Source organism: Chanos chanos, chromosome 4, assembly GCF_902362185.1.
Source record: "Chanos chanos chromosome 4, fChaCha1.1, whole genome shotgun sequence".
Lineage (NCBI taxonomy): Eukaryota > Metazoa > Chordata > Actinopteri > Gonorynchiformes > Chanidae > Chanos > Chanos chanos.
The window spans coordinates 35,026,203-35,053,503 of NC_044498.1; the positions used below are offsets into that span (position 1 = coordinate 35,026,203).

Sequence of the window (27,301 nt, forward strand, 5' to 3'; positions counted from 1 at the left end):
CCAGCGGCGTGAAAGGACTCCAACAACAAGAAAAAGGTGTCATCTCCCCTAAACCGAGCCCGGCCATGGATGAACAGGCAGGGCCCGGCGTATTTTTCAACAATAATAACAACTCTATATTACCAAATGGTGGAAAAGGACAGCTATCCGAAGGCGATGGTGGGGAGGCGGCAAGGGCTCAGTATAGTATCCCGGGGATCTTGCACTTCCTTCAGCACGAATGGGCCCGTTTTGAGGTAGAGAGAGCACAATGGGAGGTGGAGCGAGCCGAATTACAGGTGAGTCCGTTTCTCTACAGAACAGTGTACGTGAGACTGGTTAATGTTTCTAGATAGACCCATGTTCATGAAGCACCATCAATCGGCACAGCACTGACACTGGATTTGAGAGTCCGACCTGCTCGTAGCTGACATGAGTGCAATTGCTAGGTGCTACCTATTGTTCAAGTAACTGCATCAAATTGTGCCCGAGTTTAGATGAAGATATTCTTAGATGACTTATTCATCTGAAGTTACTTTCAACTGAATAGAGCGGTCAACTTTCAGCAAAAGATACTGTCTGAACGTCTCGTAATGAGATATTTCTGTTGTGACGAAATTCTTGACATTTTTCTGTGGGCTGGTAGCTGAGTGAACTCATAAGTGAAGGAATGCAGGAACGTTGTGTCTGCGAACTCCGCAGCAACCCACCTAATGTAGTACGCCAGGAGTGTGTATATAAATAGTATTTGCAAATGAGAGCAGTTGGTAGATAATGATATAATAATGAAAACACTTCTTTTCTTAAAACACTTTCCATGACCCAGTGACGTTTCAAAAAGTTGAAACAGCAAAATTCAAATCTTGGAATACATAAATTCTAAACATAGTAATACACAATGAAATAGAAGGAAATGAGAATGATATTAGATGAATTGCGGCGAGTGATAGTTTGAGCTATCCTAGAAAGATGTGCTTTGATCGTCCCTCAATTAAGTACTGTTAAATACAACAAGTTTGTGCTTGAAGGTAACCTGGTAGATTATATGGTATTTAGTAGCTTGTCAGTATTAATTTACCTGTGTGTAGACGCGCTGTTAATGGCGATGTTAGCATCCTGTTCAGAGGGATGCTACGACAGAACTGTTGTTGTTTGTCCTGAGTAAAATTTTGAAAATTGAGGAAGCCGCTTGAAAGCCCCAGCACAGTGGCTAACAGAGGCCAAGAGCTATAACGGCTAGCCTACAAAGTTAGTAATAAATCATGCTTTTCTTGTGTCCTAACACAATTACTATTACTGGGCATTTTAAATGGTTTGCCAACCGATTTACTCACATTGGTATGATAGCTGACTAAGTTAAGACATTTCACTCTATCGGTGGGAAATATTGACTGTTTCGAGTATCAAGGAAGTGACTTCCTCACTGATATTCGTATGACATCAAGACAACAATATTGTTTCCGTTACATGGCAATATTGTATAGCCTATTTAACCACCTTGACAGTAATTTGTACAATAAGTCAGAACGGTATGACACTGAAATGCTGTTCTGAATGCATGTACAGTTCATGACGTCAAAGTATAGCTCCATCCGTGAATTCTTTATGGTCTTGCCAAGGACCATTGGTACTCAGCGACATCAGCTTGCGGAATATAGAGTAAGAATCTTTAGAGCGCCTTTGCCATAAGTGATTTTGAAGCTAGCACTTTTTAGAGTGTCAAGCCTACGATTTTACGTTTGCTTCTCGGGTTGAACACTGAAATAGTCGTGACGTTCTACCTAAAAACAGTGAAAAAGTAACGACAGTTCTCATGTGTGCCAAAACACAGGAATACCCTCTCATTCATAACATACCACAGCCGTCACAGCAGTGTTTCGTCTTTGAGGTGACGCCGTGAACATGAAAACCACGAGGGATGGAGAACAATAAAAAAAAGTCTTTGCGGATTTTGCGCACTTCATCAGTCCCCCCAAAGATAACTCAACCAACTCTCTTGTAACGGCAGGAGAGGGAGAGGGATGCAAATTTTGGTTGTTTGGTGTCGCTTATTTAGATTGTGATACCCGTTAGACGTCATAAAATCAATCAGTGTTGCACTGCCCTGTTCAACTCCATTTTTATGCCTCGCTGAACTCTGGGTTTGTCTTTTTTTTTTTTTTTTACATTGCTCTACGTCCATGTACACATAGGTAACCCCAACTTAACCTAAGCCCTAGAACAGGAATATCAAAGGAGGAACTGAGTCTACAGGCTCAGCTGTAGTATTTACTCACCCTCAAGGGAGGAAGTTTGTCTAAAACAGTCTGTTTCCTTTAAGGCGACATAAAAATACTAAGAGTCAGATGAGTGTGAGAAATTACGTCATGTTGGCTGGTCACCGTAGGGAGAGGGGCAGGGAAGATGATTTTGGCATTCTGCGTTAAGAAACCTAAGATCTTTTCCTTTCATTTTGCTTATTCATGCTTGGGGACAACTTGTTTGTTGTCCAGTTCATCACTATTGTGCCAAAATGAATCATTCTTAATTGTATTCCTTGTTGAGCTTGTTGTTATTTGTCACGTAGAAGCAGCACAGACTGTGCAGCCTTGTGGTAATGATTAGAACAATATGCTCAAAGGTGAACTGAAGAGTTGTCTTTAAAAAAAAAAAAAATCAATATTGTTTACCGATGAGTCGTTTGATATATCTGTTGTGGTGTTGTACATCTACTAAGATTCAGTGTTTCACTGTAGATTCCAGTTGTTCATCACATAAGCTTAACAGTCACTTTGAGAATGTCCCCTAACTAAGCTGTGTTTAAAAGTGTGAGTTGGATGGTTTTTATATTTAGTTCTGTGTACTGAGTACACAAACACACACACGCACACATACACACGTGTTGTGTTTCCGAGGATCTGGCTGTTTTGTTACCAGGTATGTTACAAACTTGCTGGCTGCTCTTTGCCTTTTTGTTCTAATCCCTTTTAATTTACATTTACCAGATATGCAAAAGCTGTTTGCCTGTGCGTGTTTGCCGCTGATAAACATTTACTAGTATTTACATGTGGCCAGAGTATCCCATCTCTATTAGGGTTTTTCACTGGCGTGGTCTTGTGCGGTTGTAGTAAGCCGTGAGCCTAGACCAAAATGCTATCACAGCAGTGGTGTTGTTAAGACCACCCTCCTGTCCTAAGCAGTTCAGCCATCGGGGAATAGGTAAGTGTGTGTGTGTGTGGTGGGGGGGGGGTGTATCAGCACTATTTCTTGTCTGTCATGCTAATGTGGAAGTGCTGACACAGCCAGGCGCAAACTCGAGTCTCTCTTAGCACACTGAGCATTTGTGCTGTGCTTAACTCTGAAATAAGAGCTGCACGCCGTTCTTCATTTGTGAGTCTTAATCGCCCGGTTACTGACACTGAAAGTCAGTATCAGGTAGTTGTGTAAATTCTCAATGGGAGATTCTCAGATCCTCACTTTGGTTGAAACCAAGTTCTTCTGATCCTTGGTTTTGTTTTCTTTTTGTTTGTTTGTTTGTTTGTTTTGTTATTGATGTTCTTAACCCAGCTTTTGTGACCTACATAGTGGTTCTGGTCTGTGTATGGGCATCCACAGTACCCTGAAGGTGATTGAGTGACCAGTGGTGGAACTGACCTACTTCCGTTCGTGACTAATTACCATTGACATTGATGGGAGTGGGCTGGAGAGGAGTTGGAGGTGGCGTGACCTCTGTCTGTCCAAACCATCTCTCAAGGTCAAATGTGATTTCCACCTCAGAGAGTGGTGTCCTTTACTTTACAATGCCCTTTAGCCGCGTGTTTCATTCCAGTTGATGTCTTTATTGCCTACTAGATATGACAGCAAGGAAGATGGACTTGGGTTTCAAACAAGAACTCTGTTATCATTGATAAGAATGAAGTCAAGCCTCTTAGACTTGTCCAAACCCACATTTGTGGTGAATGTGATTAAAGTTAAATTTGTGTTGAAAGTGTGATCGTACTAGTAGACACCAAGTACAGCCCACAATCAATCTAAAGCCTTTAAAGTTGTTGTTGGCTTAGAGACATTGATTCGGTTACTGACTAAGGATGGGACAGTCATTTATGTAACGTCTTTTCTCATGCCTTTTTTCCCCCCTGGATGACTGTACTTTTGTGTTTGCTTACCCATCATATTTGATGGGTGAAACTGCCTGGCATGATACATTGGCGCAAGCTTACAGCTGTTCCTCCTGTGTATGTTAGGAGATTGTGTGAGTTTTACTGTAAAGATCAATGCGAATGATAGGTGCAGCACTGTATTAGTGGAGTTAGTGTCAGCACAGGACACTGCGCTTCCTGCTGTAGGTAGGCTTTTTGTTTTTTTGTTTTTTTTTTTTTTTTGCTTTATCAGCTCTGCGGAGCCTAGAACTCTAGTGAAGAAGAACACAGGCGCCTCTCAGCTGATTGGTTTGTCTGATTGTGGCGCCAAAATCGAGCGGCATAGCTGTTTGAATTAGTCCCCGCCTTTTTCCTCTCGTAAACCACAAGTCAGTAATGTGTTCTCACTTTCTGTGTGTGTGTGTGTGTGTGTGTCTGTGTCTGTGTCTGTGTGTCTGTGTGCACGTTAGACCATCCATCCTACTTATGTATGTATTAGCCTTCAGGTTCCCCTTTTGAGAGCCATAGAGCATAGAGTTACTCAAAACGTGACCGATACTTCAAAGGAGAACTTGAATTTTTTATATTAGAAAGCAAACAGGTGCTAGATGAATGTGGGTTTAAATGCATTTAGATGGTAACAAAGCTTTTGTGTCAGCATCATGTGGATGCTCTAATTCTTATTCAGTTATGGGCAGCCGAGATGGTGGGTCAGCACATACGTGTTGGTGTGAGAGGCACAGGCGTTCCATCTGTACACATCCTCTGCATACAGGAAGCTGGTATACGTTTGGTGTGTGTGGGTTCTCTGTCTTACCAAGTTCGCCTGTGACGTTATGTCAGAAAACCTCTTTCAAACCATGTCTCGGGTCTTTTTTTTTTTTTCTTTTTTTTTTTGAAGATGCTCCACTGTCTCCTGCAGGCTGAAAGTATATAAGCGCAGAGCATGTGTTGTGATTTTCTCACTCTCTCTCTCTCTCTCTCTCTCTCTCTCTCTCTCTCCTCCTCTCTCCGCTCTTGAGTCTTCAACGAGCCTGTATATTGGTTAAGGGTATGGATTAAGTGTGTACTGACTGGACCACTCCACAGTCAAATGTTGAGTTTGGGTGATGGTGCACGTTTAGTGCTGTTGAGTAGAAATTTGACTGGTGTGATGCAGGTTAACTCCTACAGATCTCATCACATCTAGACTCAGAGCTCCTACGCCCGTTAAAGAAAAAAAAAAATATCTCAAGGCATCTTCCAGTTGATGTAATAAATGTATTGAGTGTGTATGAATAATGAAAGGAAAGTGTTGGAGTGGTCTAAAGTATGCATGCGCTGAATCTTAAGGACCCTAATGGACGTTTATGTGTCCAGTTCCTGCTGCTGCACTTCTTTCCTTCCCAACATCAGAGCTACTTTAGGAACAGACTTCCTTTTTCCTCATCCCTTTGGCCATCGTGCACATTGTGTCATTGTGTTTTCTCCTAGTTCTACAGTTGACTCTCTGGCCTGGCCCATGGCCCCAGGTCGAAACGATACACAGCGGGTGTAAACCTCCCATCCTACACTCATGGTAATATGCATCTGTACAATGTGCTCATGAGAAGGACTGTAAAGCTTTTCAAAGGACAACTGTATAATTGATTTTTTTATCAATGAATCAAAATAAGTCGTCACACCAGCGGCTAATGTGTTAGAGTGAGGGAGGGATTGAAGTTGTGTAGTTTGCCTTTTCTACACTCAAGTTTCTAATCAGAAGTGCTTTTCAGAAACTTTCTGTAAAATGCTGCTATGGCTTGAGATCGGATACTGTATTGAGACATTTTATGTACTGTCTAAAACACTCCCTTTCTATCTGTTTCCATGTAACAAAACTAAAGAACTAATACAGAGAAAGCTCATAAAATCTGACAGAAACCCACTGGTTGATTTATTTATTTATTTATTTATTTATTTTAATATGTAATGTAATCTCAAATATATAGCCTCATTTGTTTTGCTGTATCCTTTTTTTCAGGACTGATAATCTGTCAGGATTGATATTGCAATTGCTTAGTTTTTATCAGCAGTTGCATAAACTCCTTTTGCTTTGAGGGAGAAAAAAAAAATCAGAGCTGTACCTGGATCTTGTCCCCTTTCCTAGCACCTTTGACAACCTATGTTTCTTTTTAACCAGAATTTCTAGACTTTACCCTACACTGATGTATAACAGGGTAGCACATGTTCTCCGTTCTGGGATCCTAACCCTGTCATGTAACATGAGTGGTAACACACCCCTTCCCCCTCTGAAACCCCAAACCCAAAGGCTCAAAGTGTTTTAAGTGTCAGCAAAGCCAGCACACCCAAACTGGACCTTTTGACTTTAGTCATGCAAGGAAGCACGCATGCAGCTACAGGTAAAGAATATTTAACAGCTTTACAATAGAGCAGACGGGCGCAGCCCCTGTCTTTGCCTGTTGTGGAGGATTACGTTTCCAAAGGGGAAATGAGTTTGTTTTAAATGCAGTTTATCCAGGTTATCAGAAGAGCCACACTGACATAGTGAATGAAGGCTTAAGGAGAACAGAAAAGGTGGCACAGACAGCTAGAGAATGACAACTCCATCTTTGTTCAGTTTTCTTCATTCAGTTTGCCCCACGTCCTGCTTTTTGAAGTGTCCCTCTTCTGGTTTGCTTGGTTTTGTTTCCTTTTACTGTGTAGCTACATCCTTAGAAGACATGAGAGAGATTCTTTGACAGACAGCATGGGTAGAACATAACACAAGGTGGACCCGGACTGGTAATCTCAAGTAGTACACACACTTGCTGACCTTTGGAGTGGCCGATAGCTATGACAGTGGGGAGCCAACGCTGCTCGACTTCTACGAATCAGCAAAGAGGCCAGGTCAGTGAGTGGCCTGCGGTCCTGTCAACTGTGTGCCAGTGTCAACAGCAATTCCTGATTAGATCTGATGAACGGGTCAGTTGAAGGTTAGCCAACTGTTTACCAAATTAATCTGTATTTATTTTGAGTAGTCTTAAATAAATTGCCCGACTTGTGTAATTACGATTAACCTCAGAGATTTCACTAATCGGAAAAGCCAATACTCTACAAATAGGGCCAAAACCGTGAACTGTATCAGTCCAGTTGGAAGACTGGCTGAGTACGGTCTTTGTGCATAAGCCCCTGCAGTCCTGTATGGAAGGAAAAAACGCTTGTCTCAAAGCTCAATCTGTGGTTGTGAAAAGCTGAGATGTGAGATGTGCAGAGCATTCTGACAGAACGTAAACAGACTGAACATCGTCTCCCCGTCGTAATGAGAAGGTCATTTTTTCTGGATGTCCGGCCGGCCTAACGATCCTCACGTTACCCCCTTAAGCTTTAGTGACTGGCAGTTTCCATCTGATAAGTGTAAAAGGCGTATGAAAATGAGCGTGGGGTGCTTGGGTGCCCAGCCCTGCCGAAGCTGACTGCAGAAGGGTACAACAGAGGAGAAAGCCAGAACAAAAAGGAAATGAGTCATGAAGTCAAGCGAGTTCAGGGCACCATGCTAGTTGTAATAGTAATAAGACTGTGAGATGGGGCAGGGCGGATAGGATGGTTCCTCTCGCTCTCTCTCCCTCTCACGCTCATTCACACACACACACACACAGACACAAACGTTCTACTGACATCCCTGGATACTATCAGACAGACTTGTCCTTGCGGCTCCATGCAGCCCAGCGGTAGGTTTATTTCTGTCTCTCTCTTTGTTCTCTCTGCGGGTGGTCCACTCCTTCCGAGACCCATCCGTAGCCATGGCAGGACAGAGAGAGAGAGCAGGGACTTGGGAGCCAAAATCCCAGTCTTCATTAAGGACGCAGATTTAAACGACAAGAGAGGAAGTGACTAGGCTTAAGTGGGTTACCCAGTTTTCCTCCAAGGCGGCATGACCGATGTTTGTCTCTGACAAAAGGCTGCTCTTTTTTTTTTTTTTTTTTTACCCCTTCTGCCTGGCTGCATGCGCTGGCCTCTTTAACCCACAGAAAAAATCACGAGTAGATGTGTTAGCACTTTGATTTATCCATTTGGAAAAGAGAAAAAATAATCCCTCCTGTTAAGAAATAACTTGCCCTATGTCTTATTTAACACAAACCACTTCACACTTCCAAAATGTATCCGTGAGAGACGGTGAATCTTATTGGGGGGGGGGGGGTGCAGTCTGACAGAGCTGAACCAGTGCCCCCCCCCTCAGTATCTTATCCACTTTAGTCATTAATCATATGTTGTCCTCTGCCATTGTCGTAAATGTGAGACTCTCAACTGACCTGTCCCAGCCAGACGGTTCCAAACCCTGTGTTTAGCCATTTATGTTTTTGTTTGTCTGTGTTTGTGTATGCCGTAATGAGGAGCAGGGGCAGTTGGAGGATCACTCCAGGGACGGAGGAGAGGAGAAAAGGTCACTTTCAGGACCATTCATTAGCTTGTTTTTTTTTTTTTTTCTCTTTCTTTTCTTGTCCACTAATGATCGAGAGAGATTTTTTTTAATGGGCGTCCCACTAACGCAAAGGAACAGGGAGAACAGACTAACCTCAGTGATGGAGGAAGAAAGATACAATCTATTGCTGCAGAAAACAACAGCTTTAAGAGAAGTAAGAGCAAACAAAGTGGGCAGAAGCAGTAGCATTTAGTCTGTGAGTAGACTGCTTTATACACTGTAGTGTTAACATTCAGTCTGTGAGTAGACTGCTTTATACACTGTAGTGTTAACATTTAGTCTGTGAGTAGACTGCTCTATACACTGTAGTGTTAACATTTAGTCTGTGAGTAGACTGCTCTATACACTGTAGTGTTAACATTCAGTCTGTGAGTAGACTACTCTATACACTGTAGTGTTAACATTCAGTCTGTGAGTAGACTGCTCTATACACTGTAGTGTTAACATTTAGTCATGACTGGACTGCTCTATACACTGTAGTGTTAACATTTAGTCATGACTGCAATACAACTGCTTTATAAACTAGCCCATGATACATTTGTAAGATGATGACTGACTCTCTCTCTGTCTCTCTCTCTCTCTTTCTCTCACCTGATAAAGTAGTTAAATTCTCCTCCGTGTTAATGTGAATCGGTTAATAAATGCAACCAAATGTCCTTGTCAACAAACAGCGGAGTGTTCCCTAAAGGTAAATAAATCTTTTTTTGAGAAAATGACGGTCTTCTCCTTGGGGTTCTCTCTGGCTCGTCCCCTCCTCGCCTACCCCTGCCAAGAAAAGGAATAATGTCTGCCTGAACGAGTCTGTCAAATCTGTAACGCGTTTGTGTTTATCAGATATTTTTATGAGTAAAAACAAATCAACAGCATTCTGTTTTTGTGGGTGGTCCAGACGCTGTCTTACTGAAAGACTAGGGATAACCTCCACGCCGTTGGAAGACGAATCGCAGACGCATATAGCTGAATTAGGGTCTCTCATTGACAGTCTCTTTCAGGCATTTAGTAGGTCACGAGACTACAGCAGGCAGGCCGTGAGAGTCTGAATGGGTCTCATATTGGCATTGGCAGGATGGCAAGGGGGGGTGGAGATAGGGGGTGCTGTGTGTCATCTTTGATGGTTACTCTTTTGGCACAAAGGTCAAAGGGCAACAGCTGGCATCCTGCCCAGCAATCCCAGCTCAGCAGAATGCTGACCTTTCTGAAGGTGGAGAGTCGCTGTCATCGTTTTGTGTTTCCTGTTAATTTGTGCTCTGTCATTCTTCCAGTACGCACCCCCCCCCCACACACACACATACACACACTGCCCCTGCCTTGGCAAAGGTGTAGTACAGATGATTTTTTGCCGAAAGTTGGTCCTGTGTTGGGTTGTGTGTTCCCTGTGGCAGAGGGCTTCCTTCTTCACTGTGGCATGGCATGTCCTAATTTGCCCATCACTGTCAGAATCATAATCACAGTGGAATGAATTTTCTCATTTCTTTATCGCTCTCATGCACTCTCACCACTCTCTGTCCTCCATCTCCCCCACTCTCTCTCTCTCTCTCCCCCTCTCTCTCGCTCTCTCTCCCCCTCTCACGCCAGTCCTCTCACAGAAGCTCAGCAGGACACTGAAAGCCTCCCTGGTGTGGCGTGAAAATTGATTTGTCTGAAATCTGGGCAGCCTGACGTCTTATTTGGCAGATTTTGCCCTATGCCAAACACTAGCCAGGCTAGACTGGACGTTGTCCAGTCAGTGTCATTTATTTGTCCCCCCCCCCCCCCCCCCCCAAGCTTTTTTCCTTCCCTTTATTTATTTATTTATTTATTTTTGCAGTTGTGTCCGTTCCTAAACCTAATGGAAGGAGTTGTTTTTGTCCGTCGAATTGGAGCGGCTAGATGGATTGTAGGGTTTGTGGAGATGAGACTGGAAGTAACATTGTGACCAGAGGCTGTGTCCTGACACAGCTGGGTGATGGCACTGTTTTTGTGGACAGTCTGAGATGCCAAGAATTGTGGGGTGGTTTTTTTTATCATTATTATTATTATTTATTTTATTCATGAAAAATCCAGTGGTCTGTTTGTGTTCTGACAATGTAATGTCGTTGTGGAAAATGTGTTGCAGCACACAAAACCAAAATTTGGTCCATGTCCTGCTGTGATAGCTATGATTCATGTAATACATTAGTTGAGCTGTAAATATTGATGGCAGATCAAGCTGTTTATTGTTTATCTGTTGTTTTGTTTCACATCTGTACCAAAATGTTTTGAAAATACTCACCTCCTGTTCAGTTTTGCTCAACTGACTGTCTTTTCAGCTTTGCAGTGGATTTCATTTAGCCTCTGTGTGTCTCACTGTTGTCTTGGCCTATATTTACATGCTCTTGGGATGTCAGGATCCTTCCACTTGTCTTCGTTAGGAGAATAGGACCATAATATCAGTCCTTTCTCATCAGTTGTGGAGACAAAGAAAATGAACAGAGTCCGTTTGCATGCCATTAACCTTCACATCTGCTTCTTACATATCAGACATAACCCAGACAGTCATAAACCAACCTCGGACAAATCACCATACTGTTTTTTTTTTTCTTTTTCCTGATTTATAATGCGACAGATTGTTTTATGGACAAGAGGATGTGTTGTAGTTTCATCATACCTTAAAGGTTATTCTGTTTGTATATGGAAATATGTGCGAAGAATTACAGATGGAATTTTTTTCTTTCCCTAAAGATAGTTATGAAGCTCTAATAGGATGTAATGATGTAACACGTGAGCATCTGCTCCTGGTTTACGTCTGTTATGATGATGATTAGTCTGGAAACAACCTCACTCTCCTTGTATATAAAGAACACAGGTAGAACTAGCCTACATAAATAATCTTAGTCGCCATTTTTTTTGTTTTGTTTTGTTTTGTTTTTTTTATGAATGAATGATAATCCTAGAGAAATCACATGCCCAACAGATTTACCTCATTGTAAGTGCCTTCAGTATTTCTGTGGTAGAGTGACCGCAGTAATGAAGTTTCTCGGTGAGATCGGCCAGGTAGTCCACATGTCAAGCACATGAGAAGAGGTGAGACGCGGAAACGAGACAAAACGTTTTGGACTCCCGTTTTCCGTTCGCATTGTTTGAAAACAGCTGTTGCGTAAGCTTCGGTATGCGGGAGCTGCCACCATTGAGTTACGGCCCGGTTCGGCCTGACAGCTGTCCGTGGGAGTGCGGCTCGACCCCCGAAGCCTGGAGCTCAGCACCGTGGAAGTGAAAATGTCAAGAGTATCCATCACCTTCCTCCTCCTTCCTCTCCTCCTCCCGTCGGATTTCACGCGGCTCCTCCGTCTGCCAACAGAACACTCCCAACACCCCTTTATCACCGTTCCTCCATCCCCACAGCGACAGAGGGTGGTGAGGAGAGATGGCCGACAGAACGCCGAGAGTGCTAGTTGAGAGTACCGACTCCAGCCTGCTCATTATCACCACGACCCAACTTTCATTTGTAGGATTTCATTTCAAAAGCTATTGTTAGTTTACAGTTTACTCTGTGAAAACCACTGATGTTTCTACAGTACTCTAGAACGGCAATTAAGCCTCTTCAGGAGAAGCCATGAAAAGCCTGGTCACTCGATCAGCTTTAACTTTGAGTTGAAGGTGCCAGTCTGTTTTTGGCAGTATTATTCAAACTTTTGGGTAAAGTGTTGCATAATGCAATGTTTTTAGTTTAGCATAGAAGGGATTTACATGTAGACCGTCTGACCTTCCATCTCTTTGCATCCACTCAACAGCTTTGCCCATATTCCTGAAACATAATTACAGATATTTCTCAACCATATCTCTGGCTCCTCCACTCCTTTGTCTCGGAGCTTGTGTGTATCTGCCAGTATTGGGGAATTTGCGGAATGCTCTTGGCTCGAGTCTCATGCTTGTCAACGTTCTGTCTGCTGCTCGTCTGTGCAGGCCGTGATAGAACAGGCCTTGTGCAGGGCTACAGTCCAGGCTGTTGGCATTATAAACATGGAATCATTCCTTTCTCTCTGCAACACAACACGACATCATACGTTTGATAGTTCAGCAGGTCACGGATTAATGCAAAGCGATACCATTCATGTGTGAACACAAACGTGCTTATGGCTCTTTTCGCCGATAGGAAAACATGAGTGTTTGTGTAAGTTTTAGTCTTCGCTGTGTGACAAGACGTCTTTGATTCCTCTTGTATATGCCTTGGATGCTGACGCAGACTTTGCAAGTCAAGGTCGTGTTCGGAATGCTTTCATTTCTTCATGCCCGATACACCGTTGGTTTGCAGTCTAAAACCGTTAGAGTAGACTATATTCCTCGTAGCCATAGAGTCTTAGCTCTGTAGACCGTCTGATTCTGTTTACCAGAAATACATAGTCGACATACTTTTCCAGTGATGTTTTTAAGGCAAGCTCTAACGTATCAAAGAGATATTTGTTGTGGGTGTCTGCAGAGTATCCTACTCCCAGCTTCCTCTATGAAACAAGCTCAGATACTCTGTGTCTGTGTGTGTGTCTGTCTGTCTGTCTGTCTGTCTGTGTGTGTGTGTGTGTGTCTGTGTGTGTGTGTGTGGTTTCAGTTGTTTGAGTGTGGAGATGAGCGATTGTCTGGGTCCGTCCACCCCCTGCTGCTGCGGCTGCTGTTTTGGTCAGCCCTGTTTTGGGCAGAGCCTGCCTAATTCCCAATGGCAGTCATTTCTCTAAACAGGGCGGACTGAGAGCTTCTTATCCGCTCGCTCACCCCCATAATGGAGTCAGTGTGTGGCTGGGAATAGACGGGGTCCTGTCCCTGCCTCGTACCCAGGCATTCTTCCCCTGGTTAATGTGTGAGTGAAGACCAGACCACACTGTTCACTGTTCAGCATTAGGAACCCTAACCACCGCCCTCTGTCACTGTGTCTGAACATCTCGTAAATGCAGCCTGATATATCACCTACTCACCATCCACTCCTTTTCATTTTTCCCCGTATCCTAAAGGGAAAATCAGTTCCCCTGCCAGTTCCCTGGATTAAATGTGTGTGGTCCCCATCCTGAGGGGTTTTTTTTGTGTGTGTGTGTGTGTGTGTGTGTGTGTGTATGTGTGTGTGTGTGTTTAGTGTGTAGCTTGAGAATTTGTTTCAGAGTCCACACTTAATTTGTTTAACATTGATTGCGAAAGCTGTTCAGGTGCATGAGTGCGTGTGTGTGTGTGAGCGAGAAAGACAGAGAGAGAGAGAGAGAGAGAGAGAGAGAGATTTAGTGTCTGCAAATTTCAGTTTAACTTGATTTAGACTCCCTCAATCCAGCAAACCACATGCACTCACTCAATGTGTCTGTCCAGCACGTCTGTAAAACTATCAGTAAGAGAAGTGAACTGAGGAAAGCCCTGGTCCTGTGTGAGCTGTTTGATGGAAAAGGTCTACAGTGAACCTCAATAGCAGGCTGTTATGAAAGCTATTCAGATTCTGTGATATCATGCTGACCAGGGTTGACTAATACATCTCTGCGAGGTTATGCAATTTACTTCAGTTTAATGATTGCCTCCTTAAAACCGTTTGTCATTAAAAACTGAACCCTTTTCACCGCACCTGATCTCTTTCCTAAACAAGAATTAACGAGAACATTGTGAACAAAGTGTCTCAGATCGTTCCCTAGATGTTCCTATGGTAACCATGCTGTTTTAGGAGGTTTTTTGGTTTGAGTTGTTTTTTTTGTTTGTTTGCTCATCCTCTGAGACTCCCGTGCGATGATTATTCTGAACAAGCCTTTTCCTAATTTCCGCCTTTGGCTCGTATTTTGTGTGATGAATGGGATTGCTGTGGTGTAGACAGAGAGCGAGAGTTAAACTGAATCAGCCTGGCGTGTGTTCACATGGCCGTCCCGATGCCGTTTCACTCAGTCTTGGACTTTTGACTGTGACAGTTGAAGACCCCGGAGATCTGCGGTCTGCGTGTGGGTTGGTGAAAGCATTATGGGATGGCTCGGCGGAGAACGGGTCGAATAAAGCCGACGTTATTTAAATCAGGCGAGTCAAGCGGCAACTCTGAATCTCTCTGCCACAGCAGTGTTTTCGAATCCAAACAGAGAGCCTCCAGTGTTTCTCGTTCTTTTATTTGGACTGAAGGAAATTGGATAATTGGAGAGCTGTTTTGTTTTGGCCTCCTTTCTTTCTGCAGCTTCTCTGTCTCACTGTTCCAATTGCAGCTTGTGCCAATTAATATTGTATGTCAAAAAACAAAAGATAAATAAATTACATCAGTGATGTTCGACTCAGACTGTGCGTTTTAGAAAAAAGAAGGTCATTTTCCCAAATGGATGTTACAGACAATTGGAGTTTGGGAGCTGAGGCATGCCGTGCAAAGGGATGTTCTACTTAGACACAAATCTGTTCTGTTGTCTCTCAGATTTTGAAGGGATTTGATTGTTATCCAATGAGGCTTTATTACAGATATTAGTAGTGTTCCTATTGGGCAGTCCTGGCTTTTGTCAAAGTCTTGATTTCAAATTTTCCAGAGAATGTCATGACAGTTTTCCCATCCTGTTATTATTTTCAGTTGTCTTTCAGTTGTGGAAATGCTGGATGGCATTGTAAAGCATTACGAAGTCACATTACGTGGCTAATTGAAAAAAAAAAAAAATACACGAAACACGAACCTGTAGATGAAGAAAAGCGATGTTAAGTTTTTTTCCCCTCATTCTGTGTTGGTGGAAGCTGTGTGCTGCTTTATTTAGCTGGAAGTACGCAGTGGTGTTTGAGTGGTTCTTTAAGGTAGAGCAGGCTTTTGTTGACTGTATGTCACGGAGAGATTTACCAGAGTGCTGTGTATGTATGAGTGTGTATGTCTGTGTGTATGTGTGTTTGTGCGTGTGCTATCGCCTCTGCAGTTCAAGCCTGGCAGGTCGAGGAAAGCCGTCAGTGTGTGCGTGTGTGGGTTTGCGTGATATAACTCTGACTCAGAGAGTGTGTGCGTCAGCCGTTGCCTGTCTTCACTGTGAAAAGAAAAGGGGAATACAGAAAGTGAGGGATGGAGTGGGCTGCCTAGAATTAAAGAGAGCAGCAGTTTAAATTTGCATGTTTTAAATTTGTCTTTACTGGAATGGTTTCCTCTTCCAGATGATGAAATTACAGGCTAAGGGTGATGGTGGCGGGGGAAAAAAAAAAAAAAAAAGCACGGTTTTTGAGTCCGCTTTGATCATACAAGAACAACCACCCTTGACTTATCGGAACGCTTACTCGAATTTTTGGGATGTATTGTCATCTCATGAAATTTAAATGTAGCTGATGTTTATTCTTTTTATTTTAAGAAATTGATTTTCAATGTTTTACCTTAATGTATTAGAAATGGGTATGGTGCTGGCACGCCACAACAAAAAAAGCACTTCCTTTTTTCGACTGTTTTACCTTGGGCATTTTGTACGGCGTGAATTCTCAGAGTGGTTTCGTGTGTCTTTGTGTCTGTGTGTGTATGTGTGTGTGTTAAAACTCTCACAGAAGTACCTTTCTGATATATATATATAAAGAGATTCCTCCTGGAAACTTAAATCTTCCGTGTAGCCCAGACACTGTCCTGGCAATCTCCCATGGATTCCTCGGAATGCCGGCAGGACATAATTCACTCTGTTCAGGGGCAGTCTGCAATGTTTTGTTTGTTCTTGGGTAAAACGAGTTGCTGAATTCATAGCACTCAAAGCGTGGAAAATACACAAGGACTCCAGCTCTGGAATTCAGCAGTCTCAGAACTCAAAAGTCAACTTCAGAAATATTGCTTTCTCTGATATTATAACTTTGTTATAAAACAGGTCTTACCAAATTGGGAAGCACCTTGATGAGTGAGATAACTGGGGGGAAATACACACTACACACCTCGAAATAATTGACTTTGGGTTTCACCATTAATTGTGCTTCTCAACTTAAACTATTCTCTCTCTCTCTGTCTCTCTCTCTGTCTCTCTGTCTCTCTCTCTGTCTCTCTGTCTCTCTCTCTCTGTCTCTGTCTCTCCAGGCTCAGATAGCTTTCCTGCAGGGAGAGAGGAAGGGCCAGGAGAACCTGAAGAAGGACCTGGTCAGGAGGATTAAGATGCTGGAGTATGCACTGAAACAGGAGAGGTGTGAATTCACTCTTTTCTCTTTTGCTCTGACACAGAAGGACACAGAGGACAGTGTAGTTCACACCACCACAGTCAGACTTACTCTCTCTTGCACACATGCCATACCCACTTCAGTGTTATTTTGTTAATCTTTGATGAATTCACATCATTTAAAATGCACATATTACAGTCACTTAAAAACACAAAAATATAGAAGAAAATGAAAATATAGGCAACTTGATTATTTGATTGCATAAAACTGATTTTGAAGAGGAACTCCACAGAGAAAGTCTTGTGCCTTGTTAGTACGTGAGAGAGGAAATTAAGCCAAAGGTTTAATGTCTTTATTGGACTGTTTGCATTGTCTCGCGTGTTAGACACACTGCAGAACACATGACTTGGTAAAAAAAAGGGAAGTTTCCTCCGCGGGTTCAGTCACAGTCTGGGTTGTCATTGGGAGTTTATGACATGACAAGGTCACTGCTGTTCTATTTCCAGTACAGCTATAGAATTATTTAAAACCTCCCCTCCCCTACACCACGCTGTTGGCTCAGCGCGGAAGGGTTGCCATAGTAACGGCGACGGCATGTGCTGTCTTCTACCCTGTACAGCGTCTTTGATGGCAGAGAAAAGAGATGTCGATGAGGTCATCATTTCTCTCTCTTTCTCTCTCTCTTCTTTAGTCCCTCAGTCATACACCACACAGAGACATACACAATCTCCCTCTCTCTATCTCTCTCTGTCTCTCTCTCTCTCGCACACACAGAGAGAGATACACAATCTCTCTCTCTCTCTCTCTCGCACTCACACTCACACTCACACACACATACACATACACATACACATACACACACACACACACACACACAGACTCAGACTCAGACAGAGAAAATCCATAAATCCACTCGAGTGAAGCCATGAGTGCGGTGAGCTCAGCGGTGGAGTCGTTGGTGGAGATGATGCAGGGTCTCCCATGTGCTCCTCCACTCTTAATGATGACAGACAGAGAGCAGAAGGATACAGAGAGAGACTCTAGGCCCTGGGAGGTGATGAATGAAAGAAAAGGACAACAGATGAAAGTGTTTTCATTTAATTAGAGCCTCCACTTACAGCGATATAGCTTTCTGATGACCCGTCGCACCCTCTGATACCCTGTGTTCTGCACTCAGTCAGAGCTGATGGCCACACCATCTTCATGTGCCTAACATATGTGAGATCGCTCAACAGTCTTAAGAGAGGGGGAGAGAGAGAAGCATTGATTTGTGTCCTGCATCACTTCTGTTCCACTGTCTCCCTCATCAGAGACCGGGGTCACCCCTCTAGGGTATTTTGTGACAGGTTTTTTTTTTTTTTTGGCAGAGTGAAGAATTTGAGAGCTTGTACAGTAGGACTAAGTGAACCGACATGTGACCCACTGAGCTCGTTCCACCACAATCACTGCCTTGAGTCACCCGCTCATTCATCCGCTCGAACCGTGAACCAGATTCTACTACCTTTGCTTTCGTTTCCCTCCCTATTTCACCCTTTGACATTGGCAGTCAACAAACAGTAGGCTCTGGAGGGTTGATGCTGCAGTGTGTAAATTGTGCTCTGGTTAACAACAGTATCTGTAAAACGGAGTGCTTGCTTTGGTTATGTTTGGTATATAACTCCTTGGGGTCTTTATGCTAATGTATGACCTCTTGGTTAAGTATGAATGCATATTAAGAGGATATGGGTCACGTATTTATGTGAGGGAACTCTTGTAGCCCTGTGCCAACACAGTCATACTAAGTGCAAAATCTAATCAATGTGACAGTTAAATACCACGTCCTCTGTCTTGTGACGGTACAATCAACCATGTTTCCAGGTCTGTGCTCCATTAAATTAGAGCCCAATAAACAATCCTGCAATAAATAAACGACATCCAGAACAAGCTTTACGCGACACGTGTTTCTGTTAAAGCATGTTTCCTTTATTATCGTTGGCACTAGCAGGTTTTGAGGATTTACTTTGTTTAACCTCAGAAGTGGTGGCAAACATCTCTGCTTGCCAAGTAACTTGCTCTATGTTCAGATCTTAAAGAGAATGCTGCACTAACGTGTGGAATGCAGGATGTTCCCAATTTAAGAGGAATTTAATGGTGTAAAAGCCCTCAGTGAGCCAATACAGGTTTCCTCCAACGTGATAAATCTCATTATTCCAAAGCACAGTCGGTGTGAGGCTGATTTTAGCTCCTCTAATTTTACACCGTCCCAGGCTATTCTCGTGACCGCCTGGGACCTCTTCGTTAAAAAATCAGCTCATAGTTTTTAATATTGTTGCTTATTAAAAACAAACGTGAAATTACAGACTCTGATGATCATGTGTTGTCTTCTTTTTTTTTTCTCCTCAGGGCAAAGTACCATAAACTCAAATACGGGACTGAGCTGAGTCAGGGTGACATGAAGCCTCCCAGCTATGACTCGGGTAAGAGCGTGACTCGGAGCAAGTGCCTTTGACTCTCTGTTCTGATCCGGAGCGCTGCTGATTAATGATGAAGTGCATGAACCACAGTGAACTGTACCAGAGCAGAAGACTAATGCACAGGAAATGTTTGTTTGGTGGTTGCTTACTTGTTCTATAAATGGAGCAAATTTCCCATAGTTAAACCAACAATTCATAGCTGGGTTGTATGTTGAGTAAGTTAATCACAGAGCAAAATTCAAAGTTTCAGAGGCAAAACTCTGAAGCCCCTCAGACCATAACCTTTTCTTTGGGGTCATTTTCTTACGTTAATTAGTGTTGTTCTTTAGCCGCTTTGGTTTTAGTCTATTCTGCAACGCAGGATGCTTCATTAAAATTCTAGGTTATAATATTGATCCATACATGACTCCTGTTACAGGCTAAGGTGGGGTTTGAGTTGGGTTTTTTACATGCAACGTGAGGAGAAGTGATCGCCTCCTCTCTGTCTTTGAAGTTTGACCTTCTTCCTGTCATTAGAGATATTTTCTTATTATTCCTTCATCACTATTCATGAAGACGGCTTGGGCTGAATGCAGGAGCTCTCCTCGAGTGTGAAGTGCTGATGAGGTTTTCTGAGTTGGGGGTGTGGGGGGGAGGGGGGGGGGGGGGGGTTGTCTGATGGGGGAGGTAGTCGTGCCACACCTGCCAGTTTTCCAGGCTCAGGCGTGACCCAATTTAAATTTGATGTGGCAGACGGGCGGAGGAGGCTGGGGGGGTACCACCTCTCCCCCGTTCCCTGACGTCGCCGACACAGACCCCTCTCAGTATCACCTCATCTGCATCTCGTCACTGCCGCTCCGTCTCTCCTCCTTTCACCGAAAGCACAAGAGCCCCCTTACATGGCACCAAAACCGCCTTTCTCTCTTAATTGCAACATCAAAGTGGGCGAGAGGCGCTTTGTTCCCGTGGTGGGCACAGGGTGCTTTGCTAAAGTGCCCATCTGACATGCCACGTCTTTGTTGGCACCTCAGGGTGAACGGAGCTGCTAAAGGTGTTACCAAGCCTTTATAATTATGATGCCGCTGCAAAATGTATAGAGACTAAACAAGGTTGTTTTTTTTTGTTTTTTTTTTTCTCTTCCTTTTTATTCTTTTTTTGGGTTGGGGGAGATAAAAATAGCATGTTTGTTCATCGCCATCTGTCATTTTGAAGCCTTTGGCCGTTTTAATTATGATCAAGCTCAAACTATAGCCAAAAAATATTTTTACGACACTTCATGTCAACCGTGCATGATGAATGTTGAGTTAATTATGAAAAGCTTCTCGTTGTTCTTTCTTTGTGTGTTTCTAATTAGCGTTGGTTCACAAATGTATAGACTGGGCTCTTGTTAACTGTTCATTATTTGTGGACAGTGCCACGTGTCAGTGGTGTGATATCGTGTGTGTGTGTGTGTGTTTATCAGTGCTCTGAATCCATTTTCACCTCTGTTTCACAGATGAAGGAAACGAGAATGAGACGCCTGGCTCGTTGAACAGCCAGCTGTCTTGGAAGCAAGGCCGTCAGCTCCTCCGACAGTGAGTGCTCCCTCTCTCTGTCTTTCTCTCTGTCTTTCTCTCTCCTTCTCTCTCTCTCTCTCTCTCTCTCTTTCTCTCTCTCTCTCTCTCTCTCTGCTGGCATGTTATTAACCCTGGTTTAGGAGTTCTCTCTCTTGACTCAGTAAGCACAGTAAATTTCAGAAGTCATTTTTGTCTGTCAACCTGAGTGTGAGCATGGCCATTGATAATGTGCTTTAGACATTGAAGTTTACCATGGCAACTCCTTTCACATGACGAGCACTGTCAATTGAAGGCCCCTACTGAGAACTGATGAGTAATGATTATTTAAACCAGTAGCACTGTTGTTTCTACACATTTTATCCAGTGACAGCCCAGCTTGGCTACTGCCACTGAAAACAGCTGTGTCATTCTGTGCAGTTGTCTACCCAAAATTCAGTGTAGCCAGGGCATCTTAGTTTCACTTTCTCCTTTACAAAGCAGCTCCGTTAAGCAGAGCTCCGACTGTGTTTTCTCTGATACACGCTGCTAGATGAACCAACAGGCCAAACAGTCCACAACAACCAGGGTTTTTATTGAGATAAATCCAGTTAAAAGGAAGTGGTTCAACATTTCTCAGCAGAATGTGTGTAGGAAACACTGGCCTCCTTCAAACAGATTTGTAAGATTCCTAACACTTTTTGTTTCTTAATTTATTGTTATCAGTTTTATGTTAACTTTTTTTGGCGGGGGGGGGGGGGGGGGGGGGGGATGAGTGTTTACAAACAAAATATTCAGATACACAAACATACAGTACCCTATAGAAAGTACAAATCCAGTACTACTACTACTAATAATAATAAGACTAATAACATTAATCACAATAATAAAAAATAATGATATAACAAAAATAATAGCATTGCAGTGTTATATCTATAGAAAACAATAGTAATGTACAATGTAAGTATACAGAATAGTCATTCCTGTCGATTAGTGTGTCACCAATGAGAAGGTCAATGACATAACGGCTCCAGCGCTTAAGGGTGTTTCTGTACTGAATGCCCATGACTTGGATTAAGGCTGTTTTTGTTACCTGTTAATTAGGATTTATCAGAGATCAGGATGACTCTCTAACCTAATAGCAGTTCTCAAGTCTCAGTGTTAGTAAGCACTGAACAACAAACATGGGCGATTCATTTCCAAATATCTTTACTGCATTTGACCTAGCTCTTTATCATTATCATCTGCATTTTTTGTACATGTCTGCAGATGATTTTTTCCAGCTCTGTTAAAAATAATGAGTCCACAGTATCAAACTGTAGCTAACTTGCTGACAAAGAAAAAAGTAAGATTGAACAAACGCATCATAGAAACATCTATTTTTTTGTCTTTTTAAGTCATCATAGCTGTGAAGACTTAGTGAAGGGATGAACTGTTGAGCATTGTCAAATCTTTTTTGTTTCATTCCACTGTTGCCAAAGCGTCAGTCTCCGTGTTTGTCCTTGGGTGTTATTTACTTTCCATGTTCACCAGCGGATGCTTACATGTGGCAAAGGGCTCCTTCAACAAGGAAGGAATTTAAGAGTTGTTTACTAACCGCTGGCAGATCAGATGGTTTCTCTAGCAGTGCAAAGCAGAGACGTACTGAAGGAAGTCAAAGGCTTAACGGCGCCCTCACCTGGAAAGATGTGGAACACCACAGTTCATGCAGGATGCATTCTATACTGATCACGTTCTGGACTTTATGCGTCTTCCAGAGTGTAACAGAGCATGCATCTCAGTGCTTTACACACTCTGTCTCACACACACACACACACACGCACACACTCTCTGATGCATGTCAGGGTCCAGGTGTGGATGAGTGAGATGCGTTGCATGGGATGCGTTGAGTCTTCCCTCCAGCCCATCTGTCCTAACATGTGGCCATAGCTTTAGTCATGAACGTGTGGCAAAGTGACAGATCGATACAGTGTCGAATTCACTCTCCTCCAGCCAATTAGTACTTCCGCTGTGAGTAGCCCTGCAAGGCAGGGCTGAGTGGGCAGGCTGTACAGAGCTGCTATTGATCTGTGTGCGTCACTGTGAAAGGACACATCTGCTCGCTCACAGCCAAATACTCACTACAAATGAATCGGCCCCTGGGTCAGGACACACTTCTTTACATACACCCATTCATTTGCTCACTCTCCTCACAATATGTAAGGAAGGAATGTGTTTTACTTGTTTCTGTTTTTCTTTTTTTTTTTCTTTTTTGAAAGGGGAATGCTACTATAGTGATATCTTTTATAATAGATCAATGTCACTGGAAAGCAGTAGCCTTTATGATTACTGAGAATATTGCCTTAAATAACCACATAGACAGGTAACTAGGGTTCTTTGTATCCCTGGAAACGGTCGTGCAAATATATTTCATGGTTTAAAGCTGAGTTGTCTTCCCTGAGTACTCAGATCTGTCCCTGAGCAATGCCCCAGGCTAAAAACACAAACCTCTCTGTAACACAAGAGTGAGGCAGACCATAAAAACACAAACCTCTCTGTAACACAAGAGTGAGGCAGACCATAAAAACACAAACCTCTCTGTAACACAAGAGTGAGGCAGACCATAAAAACACAAACCTCTCTGTAACACAAGAGTGAGGCGGACCGTGAAAACACAAACCTCTCTCTAACACAAGAGTGAGGCAGACCATAAAAACACAAACCTCTCTGTAACACAAGAGTGAGGCAGACCATAAAAACACAAACCTCTCTCTAACACAAGAGTGAGGCAGACCATAAAAACACAAACCTCTCTGTAACACAAGAGTGAGGCAGACCATAAAAACACAAACCTCTCTGTAACACAAGAGTGAGGCAGACCTTGGCAGGAGCACTAACCCTACCTCCTTTCTGGTATTGCAGGTACCTGCAGGAAGTTGGCTACACAGACACCATCCTGGACGTGAAGTCTCAGAGAGTGAAGACACTACTGGGCTTGGCTGGAGATGGTGGGGGGGGTAGACTCGGCGATAGCGGGACCCAAGAGCCCCTGCTCAATGGGACAGACACGTCACCTAAAGGTGCCAGCACGGTCGGGTATGTATGAAAATCCTGCTTAATAATAAGCACTCTTCACCAATGTGCAACCATTACTACTTTTTTCAAAGCTGTTGGCCACAAATTATATCTTCTTTTCTTTTTTTTTTTTGTCAGGTGTAATGGGTTTTTAACATACCATGTCCTGTGTGTTTTTGTGACTTGTCTCCTGGGTGTGTTTGACTCGAATTTTTTTTTTTTTTTTTTTTTTTTTTTTTCCTTTTTTCAGGAAATCGGAGCTGTCTGATCCCAATGCTGTTCTGGAGGCATTTAGGTTCATAGAGAGCGCTGCGGCAGAACTCAGTGACGAAGATGAGGATGAAGACAGCGAGGGAAAGGATAAGATCATCATCGACTCCGGAACGGTGAGCTGACAGGGATCAGGGGCTACAGCGAGAGGGTAGATGAGTGGGATTAATCATAATCTAGGACAGAGATTAATAATCCTCTCTCTTAGGGGTTTACGGTAGGCTTGCATCCCATATCTGTTTTGTATACGACCAAGATTCAAGTTCATTTCGGTGTCATAAACTACAGCCAGATGGTTTTAAACCCCAGATCGTTAGGAAGAAGCCCTCGTCGTCGGGCGGGTCGCCGGGCAGGGACGCGAGCGAAGACCCGGACGTGGAGGAGGCCCTTAAGGGCTTTAATCATGAGGAAATGGACACGTCGGCGGAGTCCAGGAGCGCAGGGGACGGCACAGACTGGGGTAAGACAGGGACACGGAAAACGAGGCGTCAGAAAGCTCCTGATCCAGTGAAACATGAGAATCAATGACACAGGGTGAGAGGAGGGAAATGTAACCCCCAGAAAATTCTCAAAGAGCAGAAACATCCCACAGTGAGTCGGTATGAAGTAGTGCAACTCATGGAAATACTATAATACTGTCAAACCATAATACAACTGGGGACAGTTTTTTGCATCTGACCTCATTGAGTTGGCTCTCAGCTTTCCCTAGAGTTTCCACAGGCGCAGTTGTGTTATGAAACTGATACATATAGGAAGAAATGAAAGAGAAAGACCCCTCAGTGTATCATATTTTACCATACCAACACATTATACCATACCCAAGATAAACATGTAAACACATATACCATACCCAACATAAACATGTTAACATATTACACCATACCTAAGATAAACACATAACATGTCACATATCTTCATATGTTTTCACTCACTCACATAGTTTTCTCAAAAGAAAAAAGTGTATATTTATGTTTTTAAATATCTATCTGATATCACTAATATCATGCTATTGTTTCTGTTGTGCCGCCTTAGATCCATAAAACGAGTTCTTGCATATCATCTCATGAAGTGCCTTTTGTTTGTGTATGACTCTTATATGTTTAGTCTTCTGCAGATACTAACAGACAACAGTTCATCTGAGTGAAATCAGTTTTTTTCATGCCAGGCACTGTCAAATAATTAGGAGCCTTACTTTATGAATCCATACATTTGCTTGTCTGTTTGCTTGTCTGTTTTGTTGTGTTTGTTTGTGCACAGTGTCACTGTCTGTGTTGACCCAACATCCATCAACTGTTTCACCCCCCTGTTGTTTCCTCGAGTTGATTGAACCAGTTTTGATCATGTTGTCATGTTGATTTCTCAACTCCCAGTACTGATAGAGATAGAGAAAGCACAAATAAGACATACGATAGTGACGTCTGTCATAACTACCTAGTTATTATTATCAGAAGTCCTGAAGGTTTTATGAACTGAAACAGAAAAAAAAAAAAACAGATTTATCTGCTGACCACAAAATATCTGAACCTCCATGCTTAACTGTACTCATTTTGATATCCTCCAAAGGCTAAATAGCACATTAACAAAAAAAGGAAAACATTGTAAAGGACCACAGAAATGATGCCACGCCCAAACGGCAGACACGGTTGCATGCTGTGTGGTCAGGCGCAGGTGGCTCTAACTCGGCAGGCTGTGTCGGGGTAGTTTTAACTGGACGTTGACTGTGGGCTCTGGGCTGACTGGCCCACTCAACAGCCTGTGCGTGTGCTGTCTCTCGTCCTTGTGTAGAGAAGAACGAGCAGGGTCCCATGTCTGAAGGCTGGGACGTGGACCAGGCCAGGATTACCAAACTCAAGGAGCAATACAGAAAGGAGCGCAAGGGGAAGAAAGGGGTGAAGAGTAAGTGGATCTGGACCCCTCCTCCGCCTCTTGTCTTCTCTCCTCTCTCACTGCAGACTACTCCAAAATGGATTGTGTTTCATAAAGAAGAGATGACAAGAAAAGGGGGGGAAAAAAAGAGTATAAGAGTAGCATGAGCATTTTTCTTGCTTCCCCCCCCCCCATTTCTCTTCTGATTGTCCTGCCTACCTGCCTCTCTCTCTCTATGTCTGTGTGTGTGTGTGTGTGTGTTTCATTTGTCTGTCTTTCTGTCTGTCTGTGTATCTGTCTCTGTGTGTATGTCCATTTCATCTGTCTGTTTGTGTGTGTGTTTGTGTTTGTCATATTATGTGACAGAAATGGGAGATAACTGTTTCTCATCTCTCTCTCTCTCTCTTTCTCTCTCAAAAATCTCTACATTTCCCATTGGTTGTTTTGTCTGTGTTTATCTGTACGTTTGTCTTTTTTGTCTCTATAGGCTCATTTTCTTCTTGTCTCAGGCTGACCTTTGTTTGCCATTCTTTTCCAATCTGAAGTGCCTGCTGAATATTACTGTTTGCCCAGGTCTTATGTCATTTTCATTTGTCAAGGGCATCTTTTGGAGAACCACACAGATTCCTCTGATGGCCCAACAAAACCCTCTTGTTCTCGTCTTTCTTTCTTTCTTTCTTTCTTTCTTTCTTTCTTTCTTTCTTTCTTTCTCTCTTTTTCTCTCTCTCTCTCTCTCTCATTAACATGGATGGATGCTCTCCACTGCTGCATTAATTCTGCATATTCCACTGACTTCTTCCATGCCATTCAATGACTGATGTTTCTGTTTTTGCTTTATCTCTCTGTTGCGTTTAAATTACATAGTAATAACCTCCCCATTATGAGTCCTCTTAGCTTTTTTTTTTTGTTTTTCTCTAGAGATTTCAGTGCAGTTTCTCTTTCTTTGTCTTTATTCGTCTTCTTTCATTTTCTTTTTCATACATACAGGCTGTCAGCTTTCTCTCATTCTTTCTATCCTTTTTTTCCTTTTTTTTTTTCTTTCACTTTGTCTGCACAAGAGTGCTACTACTGTAAAATGCTTTCTACCCTGTATTTATAATGTTTTGTTGGTGATCATTTTTATTTCTGTGAACTGTTGTCTGATGATGATGATGATGATAATTTCTCTCTGTGTGCCGGCCCAGTGCCCAACCGTACTAAGCTCCAGGACATGTTGGCCAACCTCAGGGAAGCCGAAGACCTGTCTCCCCTCCAGCCCCCAGTCACTCCTCCGTCAAGAGCCAACGCCAACCGCCTCGCCGACCAGGAGGGCAACCGCACCGACGAAGGTATTCCGCCCTTCATCCCTCAGTTCTCCACCATCTCCTCCGTTCACCCATCTACAATTCAGAGCAGAAGGGGCTGAGGCTGTAACTACTATATGTGCAAGCTTTGTGCTACATGAGGGAAATTTGGGGGACTTGGGACCAACAGATTTGCTTGATAGTTTTCTGAGAAGATGTGAATGCACCAAAAGAGGGAAAGTTTTGTCCAAAAGTTGTCCAGACAGCCCTCAGTGAACGTCCATAG

The 27,301-nt window shown here is 43.1% G+C and overlaps 1 protein-coding gene across 1 annotated transcript in view; it reads left to right on the forward strand.

Annotated features, from left to right (window-relative positions):
- The first annotated feature begins 65 nt into the window (after positions 1–65).
- The window catches only part of LOC115809239 (striatin-like), a 39,747-nt gene continuing 12,511 nt past the window's right edge, over positions 66–27,301 (forward strand). The window contains exons 1-9 of the mRNA XM_030770818.1: positions 66–278; positions 16,502–16,605; positions 18,961–19,034; positions 20,506–20,584; positions 23,444–23,617; positions 23,847–23,982; positions 24,176–24,326; positions 25,652–25,762; positions 26,917–27,060. Of these exons, the coding sequence (XP_030626678.1) occupies positions 66–278; positions 16,502–16,605; positions 18,961–19,034; positions 20,506–20,584; positions 23,444–23,617; positions 23,847–23,982; positions 24,176–24,326; positions 25,652–25,762; positions 26,917–27,060 (1,186 nt within the window). The remainder of the gene's footprint in view (positions 279–16,501; positions 16,606–18,960; positions 19,035–20,505; positions 20,585–23,443; positions 23,618–23,846; positions 23,983–24,175; positions 24,327–25,651; positions 25,763–26,916; positions 27,061–27,301) is intronic.